The sequence below is a fragment of the Schistocerca piceifrons genome, chromosome X, assembly GCF_021461385.2.
Source record: "Schistocerca piceifrons isolate TAMUIC-IGC-003096 chromosome X, iqSchPice1.1, whole genome shotgun sequence".
NCBI lineage: Eukaryota > Metazoa > Arthropoda > Insecta > Orthoptera > Acrididae > Schistocerca > Schistocerca piceifrons.
In genome coordinates this window covers 140,428,543-140,451,165 of record NC_060149.1, presented here as the reverse complement: position 1 = coordinate 140,451,165, position 22,623 = coordinate 140,428,543, and the positions used below count along the sequence as shown (strand labels likewise).

At 42.2% G+C, this 22,623-nt stretch overlaps 1 protein-coding gene across 1 annotated transcript in view; it reads left to right on the top strand.

The window, feature by feature from the left end:
* The first annotated feature begins 2,523 nt into the window (after positions 1-2,523).
* Positions 2,524-22,623, top strand: part of LOC124721575 (PI-PLC X domain-containing protein 1-like) — an 86,606-nt gene continuing 66,506 nt past the window's right edge. The window contains exons 1-3 of the mRNA XM_047246617.1: positions 2,524-2,678; positions 14,254-14,424; positions 21,134-21,365. Of these exons, the coding sequence (XP_047102573.1) occupies positions 2,630-2,678; positions 14,254-14,424; positions 21,134-21,365 (452 nt within the window). The 5' untranslated portion in view covers positions 2,524-2,629. The remainder of the gene's footprint in view (positions 2,679-14,253; positions 14,425-21,133; positions 21,366-22,623) is intronic.

The window sequence follows — 22,623 nt, the reverse complement described above, 5'->3', positions numbered from 1 at the left end:
ACCACTCCATTTCAAATAAAAATGAAGGGACATAAAATAAACGCACCACTACACTCCAGCAAAACAAACACCAAAACACTCACTCAGAGCAAATAGAGAGCCTGTATAGGGAGAGAGTGGCCAACCGGACGATACGGCGGCCATTTTTCTGCCAAACTACGGGCGAGACATTTGAATGGCCAGTAGTGGAGTAGTGGAGTACACACTCACCGAATCAAAAGCACAAGATAATATGGCGAAATCATTCGTTAAATGCCTTTCTTTACAGCTACTCATAGTAGCCTACTACGTACAGCAGAGGAAAATTTGATACAGTGGCTGTAAAAATTATTCGTTACTTGCATTTATCTCCTTTAAAGTTCGTTTACTAGACATAGTGCAATGAAAGTAGCGTAAATAAAAAAAATATAGTGTATAGCATTTGTTTTGTATCGGAAGTGCATAACGCTGAAGATTTAACGTACCTGTATTACGTCAGATGACTGAAAGTCGTAAGCAGTTGCTTACTTGTGACATGCAAAAAGTGTGAGACGTATTAATACTTCTTGTCACGTCTTCAAACTTTTTGCATGTCACAAGTAAACAACTGTTTACGACTTGAATACCTCTCGTAAATAACAAACGAAAAAGTTTACAAAAATCAGGTAATGTTAAAAGTAGGCTACTGTAATAACGACCAAACATAAAAAGAAAACTACCGTATCCCTTCTACCCCACAGTAAGTAGGCCTATTAAAAACTGTCTTCAAGAGTACCTACAATTATTTACTACGAATAATGTTTCAGCAACCACGACAACTGCGGAAAACGTGCTTACAACTTGCCTGAGTCAGCAGTCAGGCAATAACACTGAAACCAAAATAATGCCTAGTGTTCTGATTCGGAACGAAATGAAGTTTGACGGTATGAAATCGAATGAGCATGACACAACAGTTACAGGAACTTTCCGTTTCCAGCAAGGACTGTCAGATATTGGCTCCAGAAAAGCTTGTGATGCTACCAGTATGCACGAATTGTTAAACAAATAAGAGCTTAAAAATGCAGTAAATTGTAATAGGCCTACCTGTTTTGCGTGACTAAAAATATTTTAAAAAACTGACACCTTAAAATCAGAGTTCTCTGAGCAAAGTGAAGAACCAAACATTTTTATAGGCGTAACTAAATAAATATTTCGGATAATATATACCATTAAGAAAGGCTCCTGTTTGATTTATGTCAGCCCTGTTGACTGCGACTGCCCGGTGCTTTCGTCTTTCTTCATTGCGTGGAAATGCTAACATGCGAAATCCACCTTGGACTCTATTGGAACAACCAAATGCAGCACAACGTGGCATCGTTTACGAACGTCTGCAGAACGAATTACAGATGTCAAAAACAATACTGTACAATTACTAACGTGTTTACTTCAAACATGTAGGCCTACCGACTTCACCACAAAACGCTTCATTATTTCAACTCGATCGCAAACGCTAATTACGTACTAAAAACGATATACAACTAAATCTAACATGCATGCACAACGCATAAGTCTCTCAGTAATTCAAATACTTTTCAATCATTTCCAAAAGTCCTCTGAACTTCAATTCAACTCAAAAGCACGAGGAACATAGGAAGCGCGAGAGACGTTTGGCATAAAAATGGCACCAAAGCTAATCAACCAATCACGGGCAACTTCACCTATGGCCACTCTGTCTGTATACAGGCTCGCTAAGAGCAAACGAACACTAATACTGCTAGCGGAATTTAGTGGTAGCAGGCCACGAACAATGTTTCTTTGATCTCTACCGACACAGCCGTGGAACACTGATTTTGTGTTGACAACACGTTGCGAACATCGGTAGTCCATTACTAGCCACGAACAATGTTGCGAACAATGTTATGAACAATGTCGCGAACTCAGTGTAAACGCGCCTTTACACACGCCATTTTGAAGGCTTCGTGTAACGGCATCACCTATCGGAATTTCATGAAACTATAGGGGCTGAATTGGGAATATTCTAGAATGTCCCACAACAAATTCTATATTTTTTTCAACCGAAATTGGCCGAGAAAAAATGGGTTGCATTAATTATTGAACGCCCCGCGTACTTGATCGGTTATTACAACTAGCTCGGACAACGTTTGGAAATTCCCTTGTGACTTTTGCGGTGTAGCCAACTTACGACACATGATGTACGGTGTGTCTAAGGCTCACTTTCAGATATAAGTTGAATTCGTTATTACTCATTGCAGATTTGGACGCCACCGTCTTTCCGCTGGGCGGCAGGAAATACCATTCGTATCTAACTTGAAATATTTGTTGAAGCCCAAGCGCGTTGCCGGGGGCCCCTGATGCGCAGGGCCCGTGGCATTTGCCAACTCCTGTTAAGTGACCTATCCGGCACTGAAGGTGACCTCAGAGTCGAGTGCACGTCGGCGAGGGAGTCTGCAGGAGCTTCTCGACGGTTCTGCCAACGAGCGTTGATAGCGCCAGATTGAAGCATTATCCAATCGCCAGCTGGAGGGTGCAGACGGGAAGTGCAATTGGGTGTCGTTATTCAATTGAAGGGCAGCGGGGACGGAGTAGGTACATATGGAGCGCAGCGGCCGGCGCCGCCATTTCGCTGCGATCCGTGGGCCGAGCTGCAACCATGATGCTGCTGCTCCTGCTGCTGCAGCTCTCCGCTGTCCTCGCTCACAGTAAGTCCCGCGCTCTATTCGCAGCTTACTTTTTAGGATGAAATTTCTGAATGGCGCGCGTTGCTGCGTTAAGCGATATGACATTAGTGATTCGCCTGATACGCGTTACCTAAACACGAACCATCAACGGAAAAATTTTAAATGTATAATTCTTACTCTGTCTAGCTCACTTGTACATAATTTGTAATAGTTGTTCGTACCAGTTACCTTTGCAGAAGTTTGACACTACTGTCGTAGAAAGGTATCACCCCAAAAACCTTCAAAGGTACTGGCATCAATAATTATTTGTAAGCAAAACTGTGCAATGTAAGAAGGTAAGTAGTTACCTCATTATTACTCAGTTTTAGATTTGCTTTCAACTAAAACTTCGGTTCGGTCGTTTTGGTACAGTATATAAACGGCGTGGTAAATGATACGATTACCGTACTACTGGTGGCATTGGTAGGGAAAGAAACATAAATGAATATGTGAGAGAGACGCTGGGAGCCGACGACTTCTCTTTGCTTTCTGTTTCTTTGCAAATAATCGTTCAGTTTTAGTCTATTGTATATTTTATATCCTTACGAAATATAAATTGTATTTTATAAGTAATAAAAACTGGTTAATCGCATAACTTCTTAGCTTTTATGTAACCAAACCAATTACTTCTGATGCAAGTACAGTTTAAACGCACAAACATGAAAGCACCTATATTATTATTGTTGTTTTTTGTACTCAGTAGAACGTTCTTTATCGTGATCAAAGGCAAGTTTTCTGTTCTTGTTGACAAGTACGAAGATTGTTTACGAAAAACAGGAACACGTATTACATAAGCTCGACGAAATGTTGACGCCATGTCTGATATTTTTTATTTTGTTGTTGATTTTTTAATGCTGTCTTTTTTGAGAAACTTTTGTTTTCTAGCTCATTGTGATAAATTGTATTGTTCCCTATTTTTACTAGAATCTCCACCTGTTGCACGTTACAGATCAATAATTTTCGAATAAAATCCGAATGAAATGTTGACAATTTCAATTTTGCTATTAAATACTGTTTATTTTTAAGTAACAGACAGGAGGATAACTATGAAGAAGTGGGTTATGCGGCCCTTACTGTCTCCCCGCTCAGTTTCTAGATGGTCCACCACTTTTGCCTTCTAGAGGAACCTAGTAAGATACTGATCACATACACAAACAAAGTGATCGTAATCATGTAACGCCCAATAGGTATGTAACACACCTAACGTACAGGTTATACGGTTACAATCGTTACTGACGAATGGTACTAGAACTACTGTAGTGTACGCTTACTTGTGATAGTCTACGGTAATTTTACAACTCTCATAATTTTTATTTTAATTGTGGCAGTTTTGACGTAAAATGCGATATTTCTCCTTACGTGCAATAACCCTTCCTTCACAATAATTCATTGCTTACTTTTGATTACTTTAGCTACGGCTAAACTATCACAACTAACTTACACTCTAGGCGAATTTACAACACATGTTTCAGCTATTATACCTCTGCCAAACTTATTCATAAACATACTATCGTCTTTGACTATGACAGTCACTTATCTGACAATGGCGTTGTTCACTTGATGATGTTTCGGGAGTGCAGGTGGTCGTCATTTTTTACCACGCACGACATTTCATCTAGAGACTTGCCAAACATCTTCGTGTGACTGTCATGTCGATCTTTGACGGCTCACCTGAAGTTGCTTGGCAAATTCCCAGATAAAACTTCGTGTGTGACAAGAAACGATTACCAATTGCACTCGCGAACATCTCCTGGAAAATTCCAAGATTCACAATAAAGTTATTGATCGAAGTCTGGGAAAAAAACATAGGACTTTCGTGGCATGTGTTTTCATTTATAAATGTGAAATATGTTCGATTAAAATGAATTTACCTTGGTTTCTTTACCTGTTATGTGGAGAACTGAAGCAAGTGGCTGAACCATCTTATAACATATGAAAATAGACCTTTATATTACATGTGTCACATTCTTTGTATTCCGCTGAGCTGAGAGAGGTCCCTGACAAGCGAAAAGAAGTCATGGATGTACATTTAATTTAAATGTAATGCAATAAATAACTTTGAGAACGATTATCGTACTATAATGTTAATTTTAATTGTATTACAACCTGAAACACTAGGTTTTAAGAGATTCTGTGAAGATATTCTTCAGTGGAGTGGAAGTATTTCTGGGAAACTCTACGAACAGCCCGAGGTTACTTACACTTCAAAAGAGAATCATAAGAAACATGTGTTTAGTCCAAAAAAGAACACCGTGTCGCCCATTATTTAAAAAATTGGAAATACTAACTATTCCTTCTCTGTACATTAACTTTCATTTCAATCACAATTACAGTACTCGTCACAGACACAGTTTCAAACTTCCCTCTCATAATTTAAAACCTTACGCTCAAACACCATTGTACACGGTGTTAAAAATTTACACTAAATTAAATAACATAAATCTGTTAAATATCGAGTTTGACCCACTGAAGAGATTGTTATTTGATACACTAGTGGAAAAATGTTATTATCCAATTGAAGAATTCATTCAGGACAGTTTAGCAATTTGAAAAGAAAAGAAACAATAAAGATTATATATTGCATAATAAATCGTTAATATTTGTATAAGTTGTATTGCAAGCTGCAAAATGACAATAAGTGTTATATACGTTCTGGTTAAAAGTTCATGTCTAAAAATTCAGAAATGCCTGCTTAAATATGGTAATTATTATAACCTTATTTTTTAAAGTAATTTGACGTGCCCCTAGTACAAAAATCTTTGATTTGTAACTGTTTTATGAGACGAATAAACTTCATTCTACTTTCTACAACAGGTAGTTCACTACTTCGGTGTTGAACTCAACCGCATTTCTCGAAAGATATTTCATGCAATTTGTCAGGCAGTATCCAAACATCTGACTCCGTTCTATAAAAATGTCAAACCTTTGAAGACTTTTAAAAAACAGTTTTTGCTCCTGGTATTATATTCACGCTTTGTACTATGTTTTTAAGAAAGGAGAAATATTGATAACAACAAAAAATATTAATGATTATCATATTGCGAAACAGTCGTCAAAATACCAAGTTTACTGAAGAAGTCTCTGCAGTATGTTGCAGAACTAATATCAGTTACAATTTTTATAGTAGCCTTCTATACTCTGCTAATATTATTCTTCTAAGTTTAGTTTGGGTGTGGTGGTATATTATTTTCTCTTTGCTATTCAAATCATGGCTGCAAAAACGAGTTAGCTGCTGCTCCACAGCAGAATAATAAATACACTTCGATGGTCGGAAGATTCTGGGTAAGATTAATACCGTACGGTATTTACATTAACAGACTTTCATGTATTATCAACCAGCTGCTTGTGTGCTGCCTCTCGACTCTGTGGTAGTCATTTCAGAAACTAATGGACGAAGAAACTGGGTAGAGTTGCTGATCACAAGGGTAGATTTCCAAAATTCTGCTCAGTGTTTCATGGAGACACTACACTGTTGATGCTAATCCGAAGGGACGTTGATGTCGGCAACCGTGAAGGAGATAATTTAAGTTGGAGTACTATATGCAGACATCCTTTCTCAGCAAATTAAGCACGACACTTTAGTTTATGGTCAGCTAACACAGTACCCTTTCCAAAAACAGTTACACTTACAGACACCTGCCACGCAAGTCGTGAACTAGAAAGGCTTGTAGCGGACCAGAGTTGACGGAAGTAAAAATATGATATTGGCCTGCTCAGATGTATCTGCTCGCTTAGTAGAGTTGCCAATAACGAAAGGATCGCGGGTTCGTAACTTTCATTTTAAAAGTCTGTAAGTCCTTCGATTTTGTAGTGCCCTGTGGTTTCTCATGATGATCATATTGTATGATACAAATCATATTCATACATATCTTATGCCCGCCCGACTGCTAACGCTGGCTGCCTTGTACAGAAAATCCTTGGATACTTGAAGAATAATAGGTGAAGATTAAGTAAAGTACATAAAGTGTTGACCTGCAAAATATATGAAACTAGGAGAGATTAGGAACCACAATTCTTTGTTTGCTCGACTACGAAATCGATTACTTGTCTACTGTGTTTTTTGGTTCAACAAAAGTAAATGAGAAATTCGTCATGACGTTAATCATCTATTGGGCAGAATAAAAATAGCTAAATCACTACGAAAATTATCCTAAACCTATTAAATGCTGGCAACAATGTGAACTATGGATGTAATAGAGCCCAGTACGTTTTACTGACCTTCGAATGTTCAACAGAAACGAAAGGAAGATCGCATGTGTCCAAAGGCAGCGAAATAGGACCGTTAATAGTCTCAGTATATATAAATGTTTTATCTGGTAGGATATACAGAACAAGTATCGTGGTTGGATGATCATAATAAATGAAAAAAAAAAATGGCTCTGAGCACTATGGGACTTAACATCTGTGGTCATCAGTCCCCTAGAACTTAGAACTACTTAAACCTAACTAACCTAAGGACATCACACACATCCATGCCCGAGGCAGGATTCAAACCTGCGACCGTAGCGGACACGCGGTTCCAGACTGAAGGGCCTGGAACCGCACGGCCACACCGGCCGGCTAATAAATGAAGATTAGTTTTAAATGTCCCGTCGATGTGAAAATCATTAGAGACGGAGAACATAGTCGGAATATTTCGAGGATGGGGGAGAAATTCAGCCATGTCCTTTCCAAGGAACTACTGGCATTTGCCTGGAGCAATTTAGGAAAATCACAGAAAACCTAAATCTGGATGGCCAGACGCGGATTTGAATCGTTGTCCTTCCGAATGCGAGCCCAGCGTGCAACCCATTGCACCACCTCGCTCGGTGATGATCAGCCGGCCGAAGTGGCCGTGCGGTTAAAGGCGCTGCAGTCTGGAACCGCAAGACCGCTACGGTCGCAGGTTCGAATCCTGCCTCGGGCATGGATGTTTGTGATGTCCTTAGGTTAGTTAAGTTTAACTAGTTCTAAGTTCTAGGGGACTAATGACCTCAGCAGTTGAGTCCCATAGTGCTCAGAGCCATTTTTTTTTCGGTGATGATCATAAGGAAACGTAGAAAAGCTTGCATAAATTTCCACAATGTGTAATGAATGGCTGCTCTCCACAAATAGGGGTAAATGTATGAGTACCTTCTTTTGCTTCTTCTTCTTCTTTTTCTTGTGCCTTTGAAACACATTGGCGCAGGGTCTGCATGGCTGCTAACGGATTTGGCATTGTTAGTTTAAGGCGTGGCCGGATGACAGCTGTCTGCGAGTAGTGTTATTCGTGTGACAGTGAGCGAAAGTTTTCGAAATGTTAGCGAATGGTGTAACTGCGGCTGGTCTCGGGTACCAGCCGGGTATTCACGTAGTGGAATGTGGAAAACCGCCTAAAAACCACACCCAGGTTGGCCGGCACGCCGAACCTCGTCGTTAATCGGCCGGGCGGATCCGATCCGACGCTGGCGCTTTTACACGGATGGCTACTATGGCGGGTGGTTAAATGTAAGAGTACGTCCATAATAACCCAATAATGCCCGATTACTAGATTAGTGGTAAACATCTTGGACAAGTCACAGCGTTTAAATATACAGGGATTATACTAAGAAGCAATATCAAGTCGGAGAAACATGTAAAATATAAGTAGAGGAGATGAATAGAAGATTTTGATATCTGGAAGGGTTTTGGAAATGTGGTGTGCACTTATAGAGGAACTCGTATACGATCGTAAGTACGACTAATTCCAGAGAATTGTAGCTCTTACATTTTACGTGTGGCACAAGACATCGAAAGAATTGAGAGTCGTGCTGCAAGGATCGTAGCAGGTCGATATAGCACATATGAAAGTACTTGAATGGGAATCTCAGGAGGAAATGCGATGTTGCTCTGGTGAAACTTAGCTAAATTTAGAGGATCTTTATTAGATGAGGGCTGATCGACAATTTAATGTCATCATCGTAATTCTCACGCAAGGATCACCCTCTATGGACAGAGTTATGAAGCAATTAAGACAAAACGTTCTAAATGCTATATTTGTGTTACTTGAGGTTCACAATAAACCTATACCGATAAAAATACAGTAAATCTAGTTTATATGCTATATTTCGTAGCGTCACATATTTGTTACGTTAGGCATCTTACAGCCGGCAGGTAAATTATATTTTGGCGTGTGAATAATGACATATATACTTTTCTGACATATGGAAATATTTAACAATTTGAAACTTTTGACCCCCATAGCTTTTATTGTTTATGAAAGTACAGAGAACAGTTCGCTTTTACCTCTGTACACAAATAAACATTGCACGTCTGGAAGATAATTGATGGAATCCTTTGCAGTTTTGGCATCTTGCACCTACCTCTATTGGCAGACATAACTGGCCAATGTCCAATATTGTCCTGAAGAACAACCTTTTGCGGAACTGGGTTTGATGCATGCCCTACCCTATAGTATTTTGTATATTCAGTATCTACACTTCTCCCACTTACACCCTTGTTCATTTTGCACAGGGCATCAGCTACTTCGGCTTTGAACTGGCGAAGTGGCCTCTGCTTATTTTTAGGTATACCAAGAGAGTCACAGTCTCTCCTATGCAGTAGCCGTGGATTTACTGCCATCATATAAATTCTGTATAATACAATTAGTGAATCTAAAAGATCCACACCTCCCGTAAACTCATTGTAGGGAAGAATAATTGATGGACAGTCAAATTCAGGACTTTCTTTGGTCTTATTATCCCGTCGGTTCACATTACTTAGTGGTACTGCTAGAGGAAAGACTCATGCAACAGTCATCTCTCTCTCCGCCAGCCTCACGAGCGATAACACTTCTCTACTTTTCATAAAATACTGCAGGATATACTACCTAAAAAATACTATATTACCTAAGTTGACAAATTTGTAACGTTTAAAAATACGCTCATAAATTCTAGGAATAATGTCCCACAATAATTTTTTTACCTATTTATACCTCGAAATTACCTCCGTCACGTAATATTTATTTAAAGTTGATAACCTATGTTTTTCAAGATCAGTAATAACAAATATCAACACGTGAAATACACGCGTCCAAGTTACACATAACTCCCAAGATGCAACTGTTCAAGTAGTTGAAGAAATTCACACAGTGCAGCGTAACTTCTCATACTTTCAGTCTGAAGCATTACGAATCTGCCACGCACGGCGACTCCGGGAAAATGCTTCTCCCTATCCAAATTGAACAATCTATGATAAGCGTTACAAATTTGTCGAGCTCGTGCATAGAGGGATAATATAAGCAAGATTAAGGCACGTAAAAAGGAGGCGTTTAGACAGTCGGCTTTCCTTCGCTCAATACGGTAAGGCAATGGGACAGAAAATCGCCTTTTTACGAAGTAATTTCCATCATGCACTGTATAGTGAATTGCGGAATATAGAAGGTATTTCAAAGTCCTTGCATCAAACGTCCAGGGGTGATAGATCACATCACAGGGAACAACTTTTGCTGGAGACAAAATGTTTGCTGAAGGCTCTGTGAGAGGCGCCAGGGCTTAGGCGCTATGTGGCGTGCGTTTGCAATGCGTGTTGCCTATAATCAAGTCTTCTGCACCTCGTGAAAGGGCGTAGGCCGAGCAAAGTTAAAAGTTAAACACACAAAAGGATTACAGACATTGGCTGAAGCGTGCACTGGCTGAAATCGATGGACAAAGTTGAAAATTTGTTCAAATGGTTCAAATGGCTCTAAGCACTATGGGACTTAACATCTAAGGTCATCAGACCCCTAGACTTTGAGCTGCTTAAACCTAACCAACCCAAGGACATCATAAACATCCATGCCCGAGGCAGGATTCGAACCTGCGACCGTAGCAGCAGCGCGGTTCCGGACTGAAGCCCCTAGAACCACTCGGCCACAGTGGCCGGCTGAAAATTTGTGCTCGACCGGGTTTGGAACCCGGGTCTCCTACTTACTAGACAGATGCTCTTACCACTAAGCCATCTGGACACATGTGTCATCACAACTGCGCGGACCGCCCTAGCACGCTTCACGTCAGACCCAAATTTTCAATACATCCACACACAACTAATGTAGTGCCCCTTGCCCATTAACCTCATTACTCGCGACATTTCGCCGACTGCCGTAAGAGTTCGAGTCTGGCGTGCATCTCCAGTGAAGAGATCACTGGCCGTCCCACCTTAATATACATATATAAAATTAAAATTATGTACACATATAAAATTAATGTTACTGATTCTCTTCTAAAATATCGGTCTCTACTTGCTCTCATTCTTAAGGTTTTCTTGTTGAAAATCATTCTACCAATTTGTTGGGGTAGGTAATATGCAGATAAAGCACAGTTGGTATGCAGACACCGCTAGTTCGGTGACCTCTTGCAGTCCTAGGGCAGGTGACTTCAATAAAAATACACCTAGCGTCACCGTGAAGCGTCAGCAAACATTTTGTTACTAACAGAATAGTTCCTTATGAGGTGTTCTGTCACTCCTAGACGTTTGATTCAAAGGCTTTGAAACAACCTGTATACGTTGATCTGCACTCTCGTCTGATTAGCTGCTAAACAGACTTTTGCGTCCTGCGTTAGAAACGTTAATCACCGGTTTGCGTACTATGTTACGCTAACACAAAATATTAAATCCATTATTATTCTGTTTCTAAGAAAAGATCACCATCTTACCCTTGCCAAACACGAATTGTGTCTGATATTTACCCATCTTTCCAAACTTTAATAAGGCATTATTTGCTCAAAGGCTGGTGAATATCCACATTGGCATACTTCAATTGAAGACAGTATCCTCTTGCCATCCGACGATTTATGATTAAAGTAACTCTTCTAATTACATGGGAAACTAGATTTTGGTTCTGGTCGAGACATTTCAGCGTAAATCCCTCCTTATCAGTATCACTCCAAGCCCCCCCTCCCACCTGGAGGATATTATGAGCTGAAGGTATTGACTTAAATATCTGCAATCAATAAGGAAAGGTGAAACTTCCTGGCAGATTAAAACTGTGTGCAGGACCGAGACTCGAACTCGCAGGAGAGCTTCTGTGAAGTTTGGAAGGTAGGAGACGAGGTACTGGCGGAAATAAAGCTGTGAGAAGGGGGCATGAGTCGTGCTTGGGTAGCTTAGATGGTGCCGGCACGGTAACTCAGCGTGTTCGGTCAGAGAGCTGGTTGCTCTCTGCAATAAAAAAAAAAAAAAAACTGAGTGAAGAGATAAACAACGAACTTCGACGGATGTCATGTGACGTCCACTACGACAAAAAAAAAAAAATAAATAATAAATAAATAAAATAAAATAAAAAAAATAAAAAAAATTGGTAGATTGGTAGAGCACTTACCCGTGAAAGGGAAAGGTCTCGAGTTCGAGTTTCGGTCCGGCACACCGTTTTAATTTGTTGCCAGGAAGTTTCATATCAGCGCACACCCCGCTGCAGAGTGAAAATTTCGTTCTGAATAAGGAAAGGTCTTTATTTTGCCGTTAATACCCAGTAATTATTGTTACTGTTATGATGTCCAGTCCAAAGACTGGTTTGTTACGGCTCTTCATGGTCGACCGTTATGTACAAGTCTCATCATCTCTATGTAACTACTGAAATCTACGTCCATTTGAACCAGCTTGCTATATTCATCTCTAAGTCTCCCTCTCCAATTTTAACCCCCGCCCCCTCAAACCCCTCTCCCTTGTCAAATTAACCCCTACCCCCCTCAAACTTCTCTCCATTATCAGATTGACTGTTCTTTGGTGCATCAAACTGAGTCCTATCAAACTTTCCCTTCATTGGCCACTACCTGCAAAATGGTATTTGCCAAGTTTCTGCTGCATTCTTGCCCAAATAAGATTCTGCTCCTAATCTAATGTCCTCGATAACAACAAGCCTTTAAGTTATAAACTTCCTTCATCATTTTATTTAGCACACTTTCTTGGAAGGTTCCAGATGATTGGAAAAGAGCACAGGTAGTCCCAGTCTTCAAGAAGGGTCGTCGAGCAGATGCGGAAAACTATAGACCTATATCTCTGACGTAGATCTGTTGTAGAATTTTAGAACATGTTTTTTGCTCGCGTATCATGTCGTTTCTGGAAACCCAGAATCTACTCTGTAGGAATCAACTTGGATTCCTGAAACAGCGATCGTGTGAGGCCCAACTCGCTTTATTTGTTCATGAGACCCAGAAAATATTAGATACAGGCTCCCAGGTAGATGCTATTTTCCTTGACTTCCGGAAGGCGTTCGATACAGTTCTGCACTGTCGCCTGATAAACAAAGTAAGAGCCTACGGAATATCAGACCAGCTGTGTGGCTGGATTGAAGAGTTTTTAGCAAACAGAACACAGCATGTTGTTCTCAATGGAGAGACGTCTACTGACGTTAAAGTAACCTCTGACGTGCCACAGGGGAGTGTTATGGGACCATTGCTTTTCACAATATATATAAATGACCTAGTAGATAGTGTCGGAAGTTCCATACGGCTTTTCGCGGATGATGCTGAAGTATACAGAGAAGTTGCAGCATTAGAAAATTGTAGCGAAATGCAGGAATATCTGCAGCGGATAGGCACTTGGTGCAGGGAGTGGCAACTGACCCTTAACATAGACAAATGTAATGTATTGCGAATACATAGAAAGAAGGATCCTTTATTGTATGATAGCGGAACACACACTGGTAGAATTTGCTTCCGTAAAATATCTGTGAGTATGCGTGCGGAACGATTTGAGGTGGAATGATCATATAAAATTAATTGTTGGTAAGGCGGGTACCAGGTTGAGATTCATTGGGAGAGTCCTTAGAAAATGTAGTCCATAAACAAAGGAGGTGGATTACAAAACACTCGTTCGACCTATACTCGAGTATTGCTCATCAGTGTGCGATCCGTGTCAGATAGGGTTGACGGAGGAGATAGAGAAGATCCAAAGAAGAGCGGCGCGTTTCGCCACAGGGTTATTTGGTAAGCGTGATAGCGTTACGGAGATGTTTAGTAAACTCAAGTGGCAGACTCTGCAAGGCCGGCCGCAGTGGTCTAGCGGTTCTAGGCGCTCAGTCCGTAACCGCGCGACTGCTACGGTCGCAGGTTCGAATCATGCCTAGGGCATGCATGTGTGTGTTGTCTTTAGGTTAGTTAGGTTTAAGTAGTTCTAAGTTCTAGGGGACTGATGCCCACAGATGTTAAGTCCCATAGTGCTCAGAGCCATTTGAACCATTTTAGACTCTGCAAGAGAGGCGCTCTACATCGCGGTGTAGCTTGCTGTCCAGGTTTCGAGAGGGTGCGTTTCTGGATGAGGTATCGAATATATTGCTTCCCACTACTTACACCTCCCGAGGAGATAACGAATGTAAAATTAGAGAGATTCGAGAGCGCACGGAGGCTTTCCGGCAATCGTTCTTTCCGCGAACCATACGCGACTGGAACAGGAAAGGGAGGTAATGACAGTGGCACGTTAAGTGCCCTCCGCCACACACCGTTGGGTGGCTTGCGGGGTATAAATGTAGATGTAGGTGTAGAACTCTTAAACAAATTTCAGCGTGTTCATTCTCCCCTCGCGCAGCATTTTATGTTGATATGACAATTCGAATGAAAGTCTGAATGTTTTTCGATCTTTTCAGGCGGTTCTGAGCACTCTAACGTGGCCCTGACCGTATCATCGCTGAAGACACCGCTTGATGGGGAGGGTCCGAATGTAATTCAGCGCCAGCTGGAGATGGTCTGGGAGCCTATGCCGGACGCTGAATGGCTGGGACTCTTCACCGTCTCTCCGCCGCAGAAGGCCAGCGAAGGTATCACTCCACCACTACTAGCTCACACTGACACACAAACACACACACACACACACACACACACACACACACACACACACACACACACAGCGTCAGCAGCAACACGTGTCGGGAGTTACCTCGAGTTTCCCTTTTCGTTGTCATATCGTAATGAATGTTTCTAACAAGGGAACCTCCCCATCGCACCCCCCTCAGATTTAGTTATAAGTTGGCACAGTGGATAGGCCTTGAAAAACTGAACACAGATCAATCGAGAAAACAGGAAGAAGTTGTGTGGAACTATGAAAAAAATAAGCAAAATATACAAACTGAGTAGTCCATACAGGCAACATCAAGGTGAGTCTCCCTTCAGGAGCGCCGTGGTCCCGTGGCTAGCGTGAGCTGCTGCGGAATCCGAGGTGCTTGGTTCAAGTCTTCCCTCGAGTGAAAAGTTTACTTTCCTTATTTTCGCAAAGTTATGATCTGTCCGTTCGTTCATTGACGCCTCTGTTAACTGTAATAAGTTTAGTGTCTGGTTTTTGCGACCGCACCGCAAAACCGTGCTATTAGTAGACGAAAGAACGTGCCTCTCCAATGGGAACCGAAAACATTTGATCGCAAGGTCATAGGTCAACCGATTCCTCGACAGGAAAACACGTCTGATATAGTTTATACGACACTGGTGACGGCATGTGCGTCACATGACAGGAGCATATTGTCGACCCACTTAACTTGTACACTTGGCGAATGGGTAAAAAGATTCTTCTACCTTGCCCGATTTAGGTTTTCTTGTGGATGTGATACTCACTCCCAAAAAAGTGGTCGCATCGGACGGACGGGTGGACAGATAATAATTGTCTGAAAATAAAAAATTAGCCTTTTTCACTCGAGGGAAGACTTGGACCAAGGACCTTTCGTTCCCAGCTGCTCACGCTAAACACGAGAACACGGCGCTCCTGATCTCACACTCTCCTTGATGTTGCCTATCTTGCACATGGACTACTCAGTTTGTATATTTTGCTTATTTTTTTCATAGTTCCACACAACTTCTTCCTGTTTTCTCGATTGATCTGTGTCCAGTTTTTCAAGGCCTATCCACTGTGCCAACTTATAACTAAATCTGAGGGGGGTGCGATGGGGAGGTTCACTTGTAAGTACCTGTTCCTTGACATTATCCATACTCTCGTAGACGAACAGCGTGAGAAAATGATATTGCTTGCATATCACAAATCGCCAAATTTCCTCCTCTTGACATTACAGTATCACAACGAAAGTACGTACTTGACAGGAAAAGATTTATCTGAGTCCTGGTTGACGACTTTGTCTCGACGTGGTGCTATTTTTCTATAAAAAATTAGTATTTTAGAGACATAAACTTTCTGCGAACGCCCTGCAATGAGTCTTGCATTGAAAGTGTCACGGTACCTGTATGTAACTACCCGAGCTGCCTTTGTGATGATTACTGGAAACTTAATTTACCTAAACCATCGTTGCTTCAAACTACGCATCGTATTCGTCAAATACATTTTTTCAACCTTCGCCATCATTGTTCAAGCAGTTCGAAGTCAAAAAGAATACTTCAAGGAAAATTTTAAGCGGTAAGGCAGATGCCAGATTTGTTAAAAGCTGTTTCTCAAAACGTAAGGAAACTCTTTGTACTACATTTAGCTATCACATTTTTGTTAGTGACAATCTTACATCCTTTTAATGAAAATCTCGGTGTACAACGTTTACACTCTATTATCTCCTTTGTGACTAGTCTCTTGTTTGAACAAAGGAGTATGTAAAAAACAAAAGTATCCTGAACTAACCCCTAACAGAGACATGATGATGATGATGATGATGATGTTAAAGCGTAAACTATTTCATCTCTTACGCGGAAATAGTGAGAAACTAAATTTTTTCGTATTAACGCAAATTTAGGAAAACCAAGATTTGTTGAACCATCTTGAGCGACTAGAGGTATGTACGAGACGAAGATACGAACACGCAGCTATTCCCGTCGGAAACAGCTACCTAGCGTCCGAATCATTCTATCACTCATTACGGAGCGACCCGAAGCTTGAATCTACCTGTATTTCTCAGCTGTTTTTCGAATTTCCGCAGAGACTACATTGCGCATCTGGGAGAATGGAAGGACTGACAGTTTGAAAATCGACGTAGGTCCGTGGGACGCACATGGATGGCTCAAAAGGTAGACCGTAGACCTCGACTGACGAAAATTCATATCTCGATCCGTTCCACCACGCAGTTTTCATCCACACCACACTACAGAATCAAACATACGCATTACAACAGAAATATGTTAATAAGCATTGGGTGCCTATCATTTACATCAAACTAGAAGAAAGTTAATATAAACATATATCTGGAACGATTTGCTCTTTGAGTTGTCAGCGAAGGGACATTTTGCAATGTTCTCAAGTGAGTAACTCACAATAAATGCTCAAAACATCCATTTGCCGCTGCGCACTCAAGCTGAAGCACCCACCGGATCAGGGACAGCCTCGTTCTTTCAAACAACCCCAGATAGTATTGAACTGTTTTGCAGACTCCCGTCATAAACTGATGAAGCGTCTGAACATTAGGTACAACTGTTACATAAACCAGTTTTACGTGGCTTCATAGATAATATTGCCAAGGACTGCTGTTGGGAAGGACTGCAGTTGGGTGAACGTGCAGGTCATGGAAACGCTCTTATCCATCCGTCGTGGTAGATATCGTCCAGAGAATCTCGAACTATGTGACTGAAATATGCTGGAGTCCCAACATGCATAAACGACATGCTTCTACATGTTTCCAGGAGCACATCCTGTGCCAGGTCTGTAAGAGAGTCTATGGGCCTATCAGACAATCATCTGCATTTCCAGTGCACAGGTTAATCTTGAAATTGCTACTGATGTTTTACTTAAACCGTGCCGCGAAGATTTTCACCTGACGCTAAATACTATGTGAATGCGCTCGCATGTGAAAGCAAGTAGAGGACATTTTACGTTGTTGGGAATTTCTGGTTTGAGAATGTTGTGAAATATGCTTTCACTGATAATTCGAAATTGAGGAATTTTCAAATGTACAGGGGTATTACAAATGATTGAAGCGATTTCACAGCTCTACAATAACTTTATTATTTGAGATATTTTCACAATGCTTTGCACTCACATACAAAAACTCAAAAAGTTTTTTTAGGCATTCACAAATGTTCGATATGTGCCCCTTTAGTGATTCGGCAGACATCAAGCCGATAATCAAGTTCCTCCCACACTTGGCGCAGCATGTCCCCATCAATGAGTTCGAAAGCATCGTTGATGCGAGCTCGCAGTTCTGGCATGTTTCTTGGTAGAGGAGGTGTAAACACTGAATCTTTCACATAACCCCACAGAAAGAAATCGCATGGGGTTAAGTCGGGAGAGCGTGGAGGCCATGACATGAATTGCTGACCATGATCTCCACCACGACCGATCCATCGGTTTTCCAATCTCCTGTTTAAGAAATGCTTCTGCTTTAGCCTTTTCCGTAAGATTTTCCAAACCGTCGGCTGTGGTACGTTTAGCTCCCTGCTTGCTTTATTCGTCGACTTCCACGGCTACGCGTGAAACTTGCCCGCACGCGTTCAACCGTTCTTCGCTCACTGCAGGCCGACCCGTTGATTTCCCCTTACAGAGGCATCCAGAACCTTTAAACTGCGCATGCCATCGCCGAATGGAGTTAGCAGTTGGTGGATCTTTGTTGAACTTCGTCCTGAAGTGTCGTTGCACTGTTATGACTGACTGATGTGAGTGCATTTCAAGCACGACATACGCTTTCTCGGCTCCTGTCGCCATTTTGTCTCACTGCGCTCTCGAGCGCTCTGGCGGCAGAAACCTGAAGTGCGGCTTCAGCCGAACAAGACTTTATGAGTTTTTCTACGTATCTGTAGTGTGTCGTGACCATATGTCAATGAATGGAGCTACAGTGAATTTACGAAATCGCTTCAATCATTTGTAATAGGCCTGTATATCTTTATTCGCTTTTTTCTTGCTTTGGTGTGAATAATTTGGCCCCACAGATTATAGAGGTGGTTCTTATACATTCTGTACGTTCTGGGAGTCATACGCTATGCCAGAAGTGCAGTTGTCGTTGCAGTCGAGCGTATGATTTACAATTCCAGCGTTAAAGAAGTAGTTTACTTTTTATCGATGGCGCTACAGCTGCTAGCACAATGCAGTGTAGTCACAGAAAACGTCTCCCATCTGACATTTGTTGATTAAAAGTATTGTCTCGACAAGCAAAATTATTTAGGCAAAATTTTAATGAAAAGAGTGCTGTTGGAAACTAATGCAAGTAAGTTCGTAAATTTTTACTTGCATTGGTAACAATATTTCTCAATTTCATTACGACAGGCCTGCAATTAAAATCATTTCCATAGATAATATTTTGCAGTATGCCTTTGGAACACACGAAACGGAGCAATAAAGGAAGTGAAAACCTTCTATCATTATAATAATTGTGTCGAATAAGTGATAAATAATGGAAAAGGTGAACTGCTCACTGGTCTTGTAGTCGAATCATTTAACAATGCAGATTTACTTTGTGATTATTAGGTCATTTACTTTTCCTTCGAATTTTATATGTACACATTTGAGTATGGGTTCATCCGTTAAACTCTTAATTGTGGACGAATTGGGTGAAGAAGGTTGGTCATCGTATATGACGAAGTTGGACAAGTAACTATATATAAGAATTAAGAAAAAATAAAAAGAATAAATCGTGTAGAGCATATTTAGAGTATTGAATGTATTGTAGCTAAGACTTATTTTAGACACATAAAATGGCTTGTTTTCAGAAAGCAGTAAATAATGAAGCTCCAGATGGTTGGGTAATTTATTTTGTTCTGTGGCTGTTACACCATACGTGAATGCCAAGGACATTTTTACAACTGAAGAAGTAAAAATGTAGCGTCACAGAAACGAATGCGTCCATCTTATTTCAGAAATGAGTTGTGCGAATATTACTCTTATTTACATGTTAAGAACTCTTACCGTCTTGCCCTATTGACTATTACTGTCAGTAAAAACCACAAATAAATCTCAGTATCATGCTTTTACTCTTCTTAGTAACAAATAAAATGTAATATCATGGAATAATACACTCCTGGAAATTGAAATAAGAACACCGTGAATTCATTGTCCCAGGAAGGGGAAACTTTATTGACACATTCCTGGGGTCAGATACATCACATGATCACACTGACAGAACCACAGGCACATAGACACAGGCAACAGAGCATGCACAATGTCGGCACTAGTACAGTGTATATCCACCTTTCGCAGCAATGCAGGCTGCTATTCTCCCATGGAGACGATCGTAGAGATGCTGGATGTAGTCCTGTGGAACGGCTTGCCATGCCACTTCCACCTGGCGCCTCAGTTGGACCAGCGTTCGTGCTGGACGTGCAGACCGCGTGAGACGACGCTTCATCCAGTCCCAAACATGCTCAATGGGGGACAGATACGGAGATCTTGCTGGCCAGGGTAGTTGACTTACACCTTCTAGAGCACGTTGGGTGGCACGGGATACATGCGGACGTGCATTGTCCTGTTGGAACAGCAAGTTCCCTTGCCGGTCTAGGAATGCTAGAACGATGGGTTCGATGACGGTTTGGATGTACCGTGCACTATTCAGTGTCCCCTCGACGATCACCAGTGGTGTACGGCCAGTGTAGGAGATCGCTCCCCACACCATGATGCCGGGTGTTGGCCCTGTGTGCCTCGGTCGTATGCAGTCCTGATTGTGGCGCTCACCTGCACGGCGCCAAACACGCATACGACCATCATTGGCACCAAGGCAGAAGCGACTCTCATCGCTGAAGACGACACGTCTCCATTCGTCCCTCCATTCACGCCTGTCGCGACACCACTGGAGGCGGGCTGCACGATGTTGGGGCGTGAGCGGAAGACGGCCTAACGGTGTGCGGGACCGTAGCCCAGCTTCATGGAGACGGTTGCGAATGGTCCTCGCCGATACCCCAGGAGCAACAGTGTCCCTAATTTGCTGGGAAGTGGCGGTGCGGTCCCCTACGGCACTGCGTAGGATCCTACGGTCTTGGCGTGCATCCGTGCGTCGCTGCGGTCCGGTCCCAGGTCGACGGGCACGTGCACCTTCCGCCGTCCACTGGCGACAACATCGATGTACTGTGGAGACCTCACGCCCCACGTGTTGAGCAATTCGGCGGTACGTCCACCCGGCCTCCCGCATGCCCACTATACGCCCTCGCTCAAAGTCCGTCAACTGCACATACGGTTCACGTCCACGCTGTCGCGGGATGCTACCAGTGTTAAAGACTGCGATGGAGCTCCGTATGCCACGGCAAACTGGCTGACACTGACGGCGGCGGTGCACAAATGCTGCGCAGCTAGCGCCATTCGACGGCCAACACCGCGGTTCCTGGTGTGTCCGCTGTGCCGTGCGTGTGATCATTGCTTGTACAGCCCTCTCGCAGTGTCCGGAGCAAGTATGGTGGGTCTGACACACCGGTGTCAATGTGTTCTTTTTTCCATTTCCAGGAGTGTATCATGCTTCAAGCTCGCATTACAAGTAAGCTGCTTTCGAATGTTCAATGTCGCCATAGAAGTGAAGGGAGTCCAGAAGAAAACAAACATACACAATGAATTTTTGTTTCAAAGCCTCATAACAAGCGAAATATGAAACAGAATGTGACTAAATTTCACTTTTGTCAATTATGCAATTTCAGGACCAGCACCACTCGTTCGCATTAATCCTTCAGACTACCCAGGCGGCTACTACCGCACGAACGTCAGTCTACCTCGCGACCAGTATCCTAACGGCTGGACAAAGGGGTCCAAAGAGAAGCCTGTTCCAGGAGATGCTTGCATGCCCTTCTGGATTGCCGCCTACAACAAAAATGATGAATTACTGTACGATAACTGCATTAAAATCCGGCCTACTTGGATGGGCGATCACAGGTAATGTACATAACTTCTCTGTGTGCGTGCATGAGTGACTATCTTTCCCTGTAGTGATGTTTCGAAGCCACTGCGGCTACTTTGAGCGATGCTGTACGGTTTCATGTAATTCTATCCTTGTGTCAACGACAAAGAGATATAATTAAATGATTAATCTCAGAATACAATAAGATGAAGTATGTTAACTATTAGTCAGAAATTATTTTGCTTTATGTTAAGCAATAAATCGTTCAGTAGTGTTAGCTTAACTGCAACGTGTACGGAAGTTAAATATTATTGTGCATCTTATTTGATACAGTAAACCTTCCCGGTACACTGACCATGGAGTATGTGCTACGTTTCGACAAGCACATTCCAACGAAGAGTCAGTGCATCACAATTCGTTTCCTAGTCATAAGTCGAGGCGAGCACTTAATTCAGTAACGGTCCATGGGACCCATGTGCGTCGGTGGTCCGTTGACCTCTGATGTGTAATGTTACGCCACTTCCAATCAGAGTTGCCATGTTGTGCTGAGGACAAATCCTGTTACAAAAGGTTGTTTGACTACCTGAGTCCTGCCTTTGTTCTGTCACAGTGGATGCGGTAGGATAACCGGCTTGATTTTCACACAGTCTGCTTTCTTCATAGATTTCTTGGTCATTACTATCCTCGGTATCTCTCCTTAGGTACCAAATACCTATCAACATAGCATGTCTGCAATAAAAGGTCTAATCATTCAGCATTTTGGCTGAAGCTATTCGCATAACACTAAATCTATCCCCATCTCCTCTATTTCAGCCGTACGAGTGTGTAACAAACTAGCTAGTAACCTCCATCGCATCCAGATCTACTGTGCATTAAAGAGGAGATTAAAACTTTCTTCTCCGTGTATTCCAGTTGCCTCCATTACGTACAAAAGGGAATCAGTACCTGTCATATTGTCACTACAACCCATGCTCTCATCATCCATATCTATTGCTGTTTCCTTTTTTTCTCGATCTGCTAAACTTTCCCTATTATTTCTCGCTCTTCTTGTGACCGATAAACATCGTCTCCAGAGTCCGCAGCTCGTGGCCTTGCGGTAGCGTTCTCGCTTCAGGCGCACGGGGTCCTGGATTCGATTCCCGGCGGGGTCAGGGATTTTGTCTGCCTCGTGATGACTGAGTGTTGTGTGTTCTTCATCATCATTTCATCATCATTGACTCGCAAGTCGCCGAAGTGGCGTCAACGAAAAAGGACTTGCAATACGGCGGCCGAACTTCCCCGCATGGGGCCTCC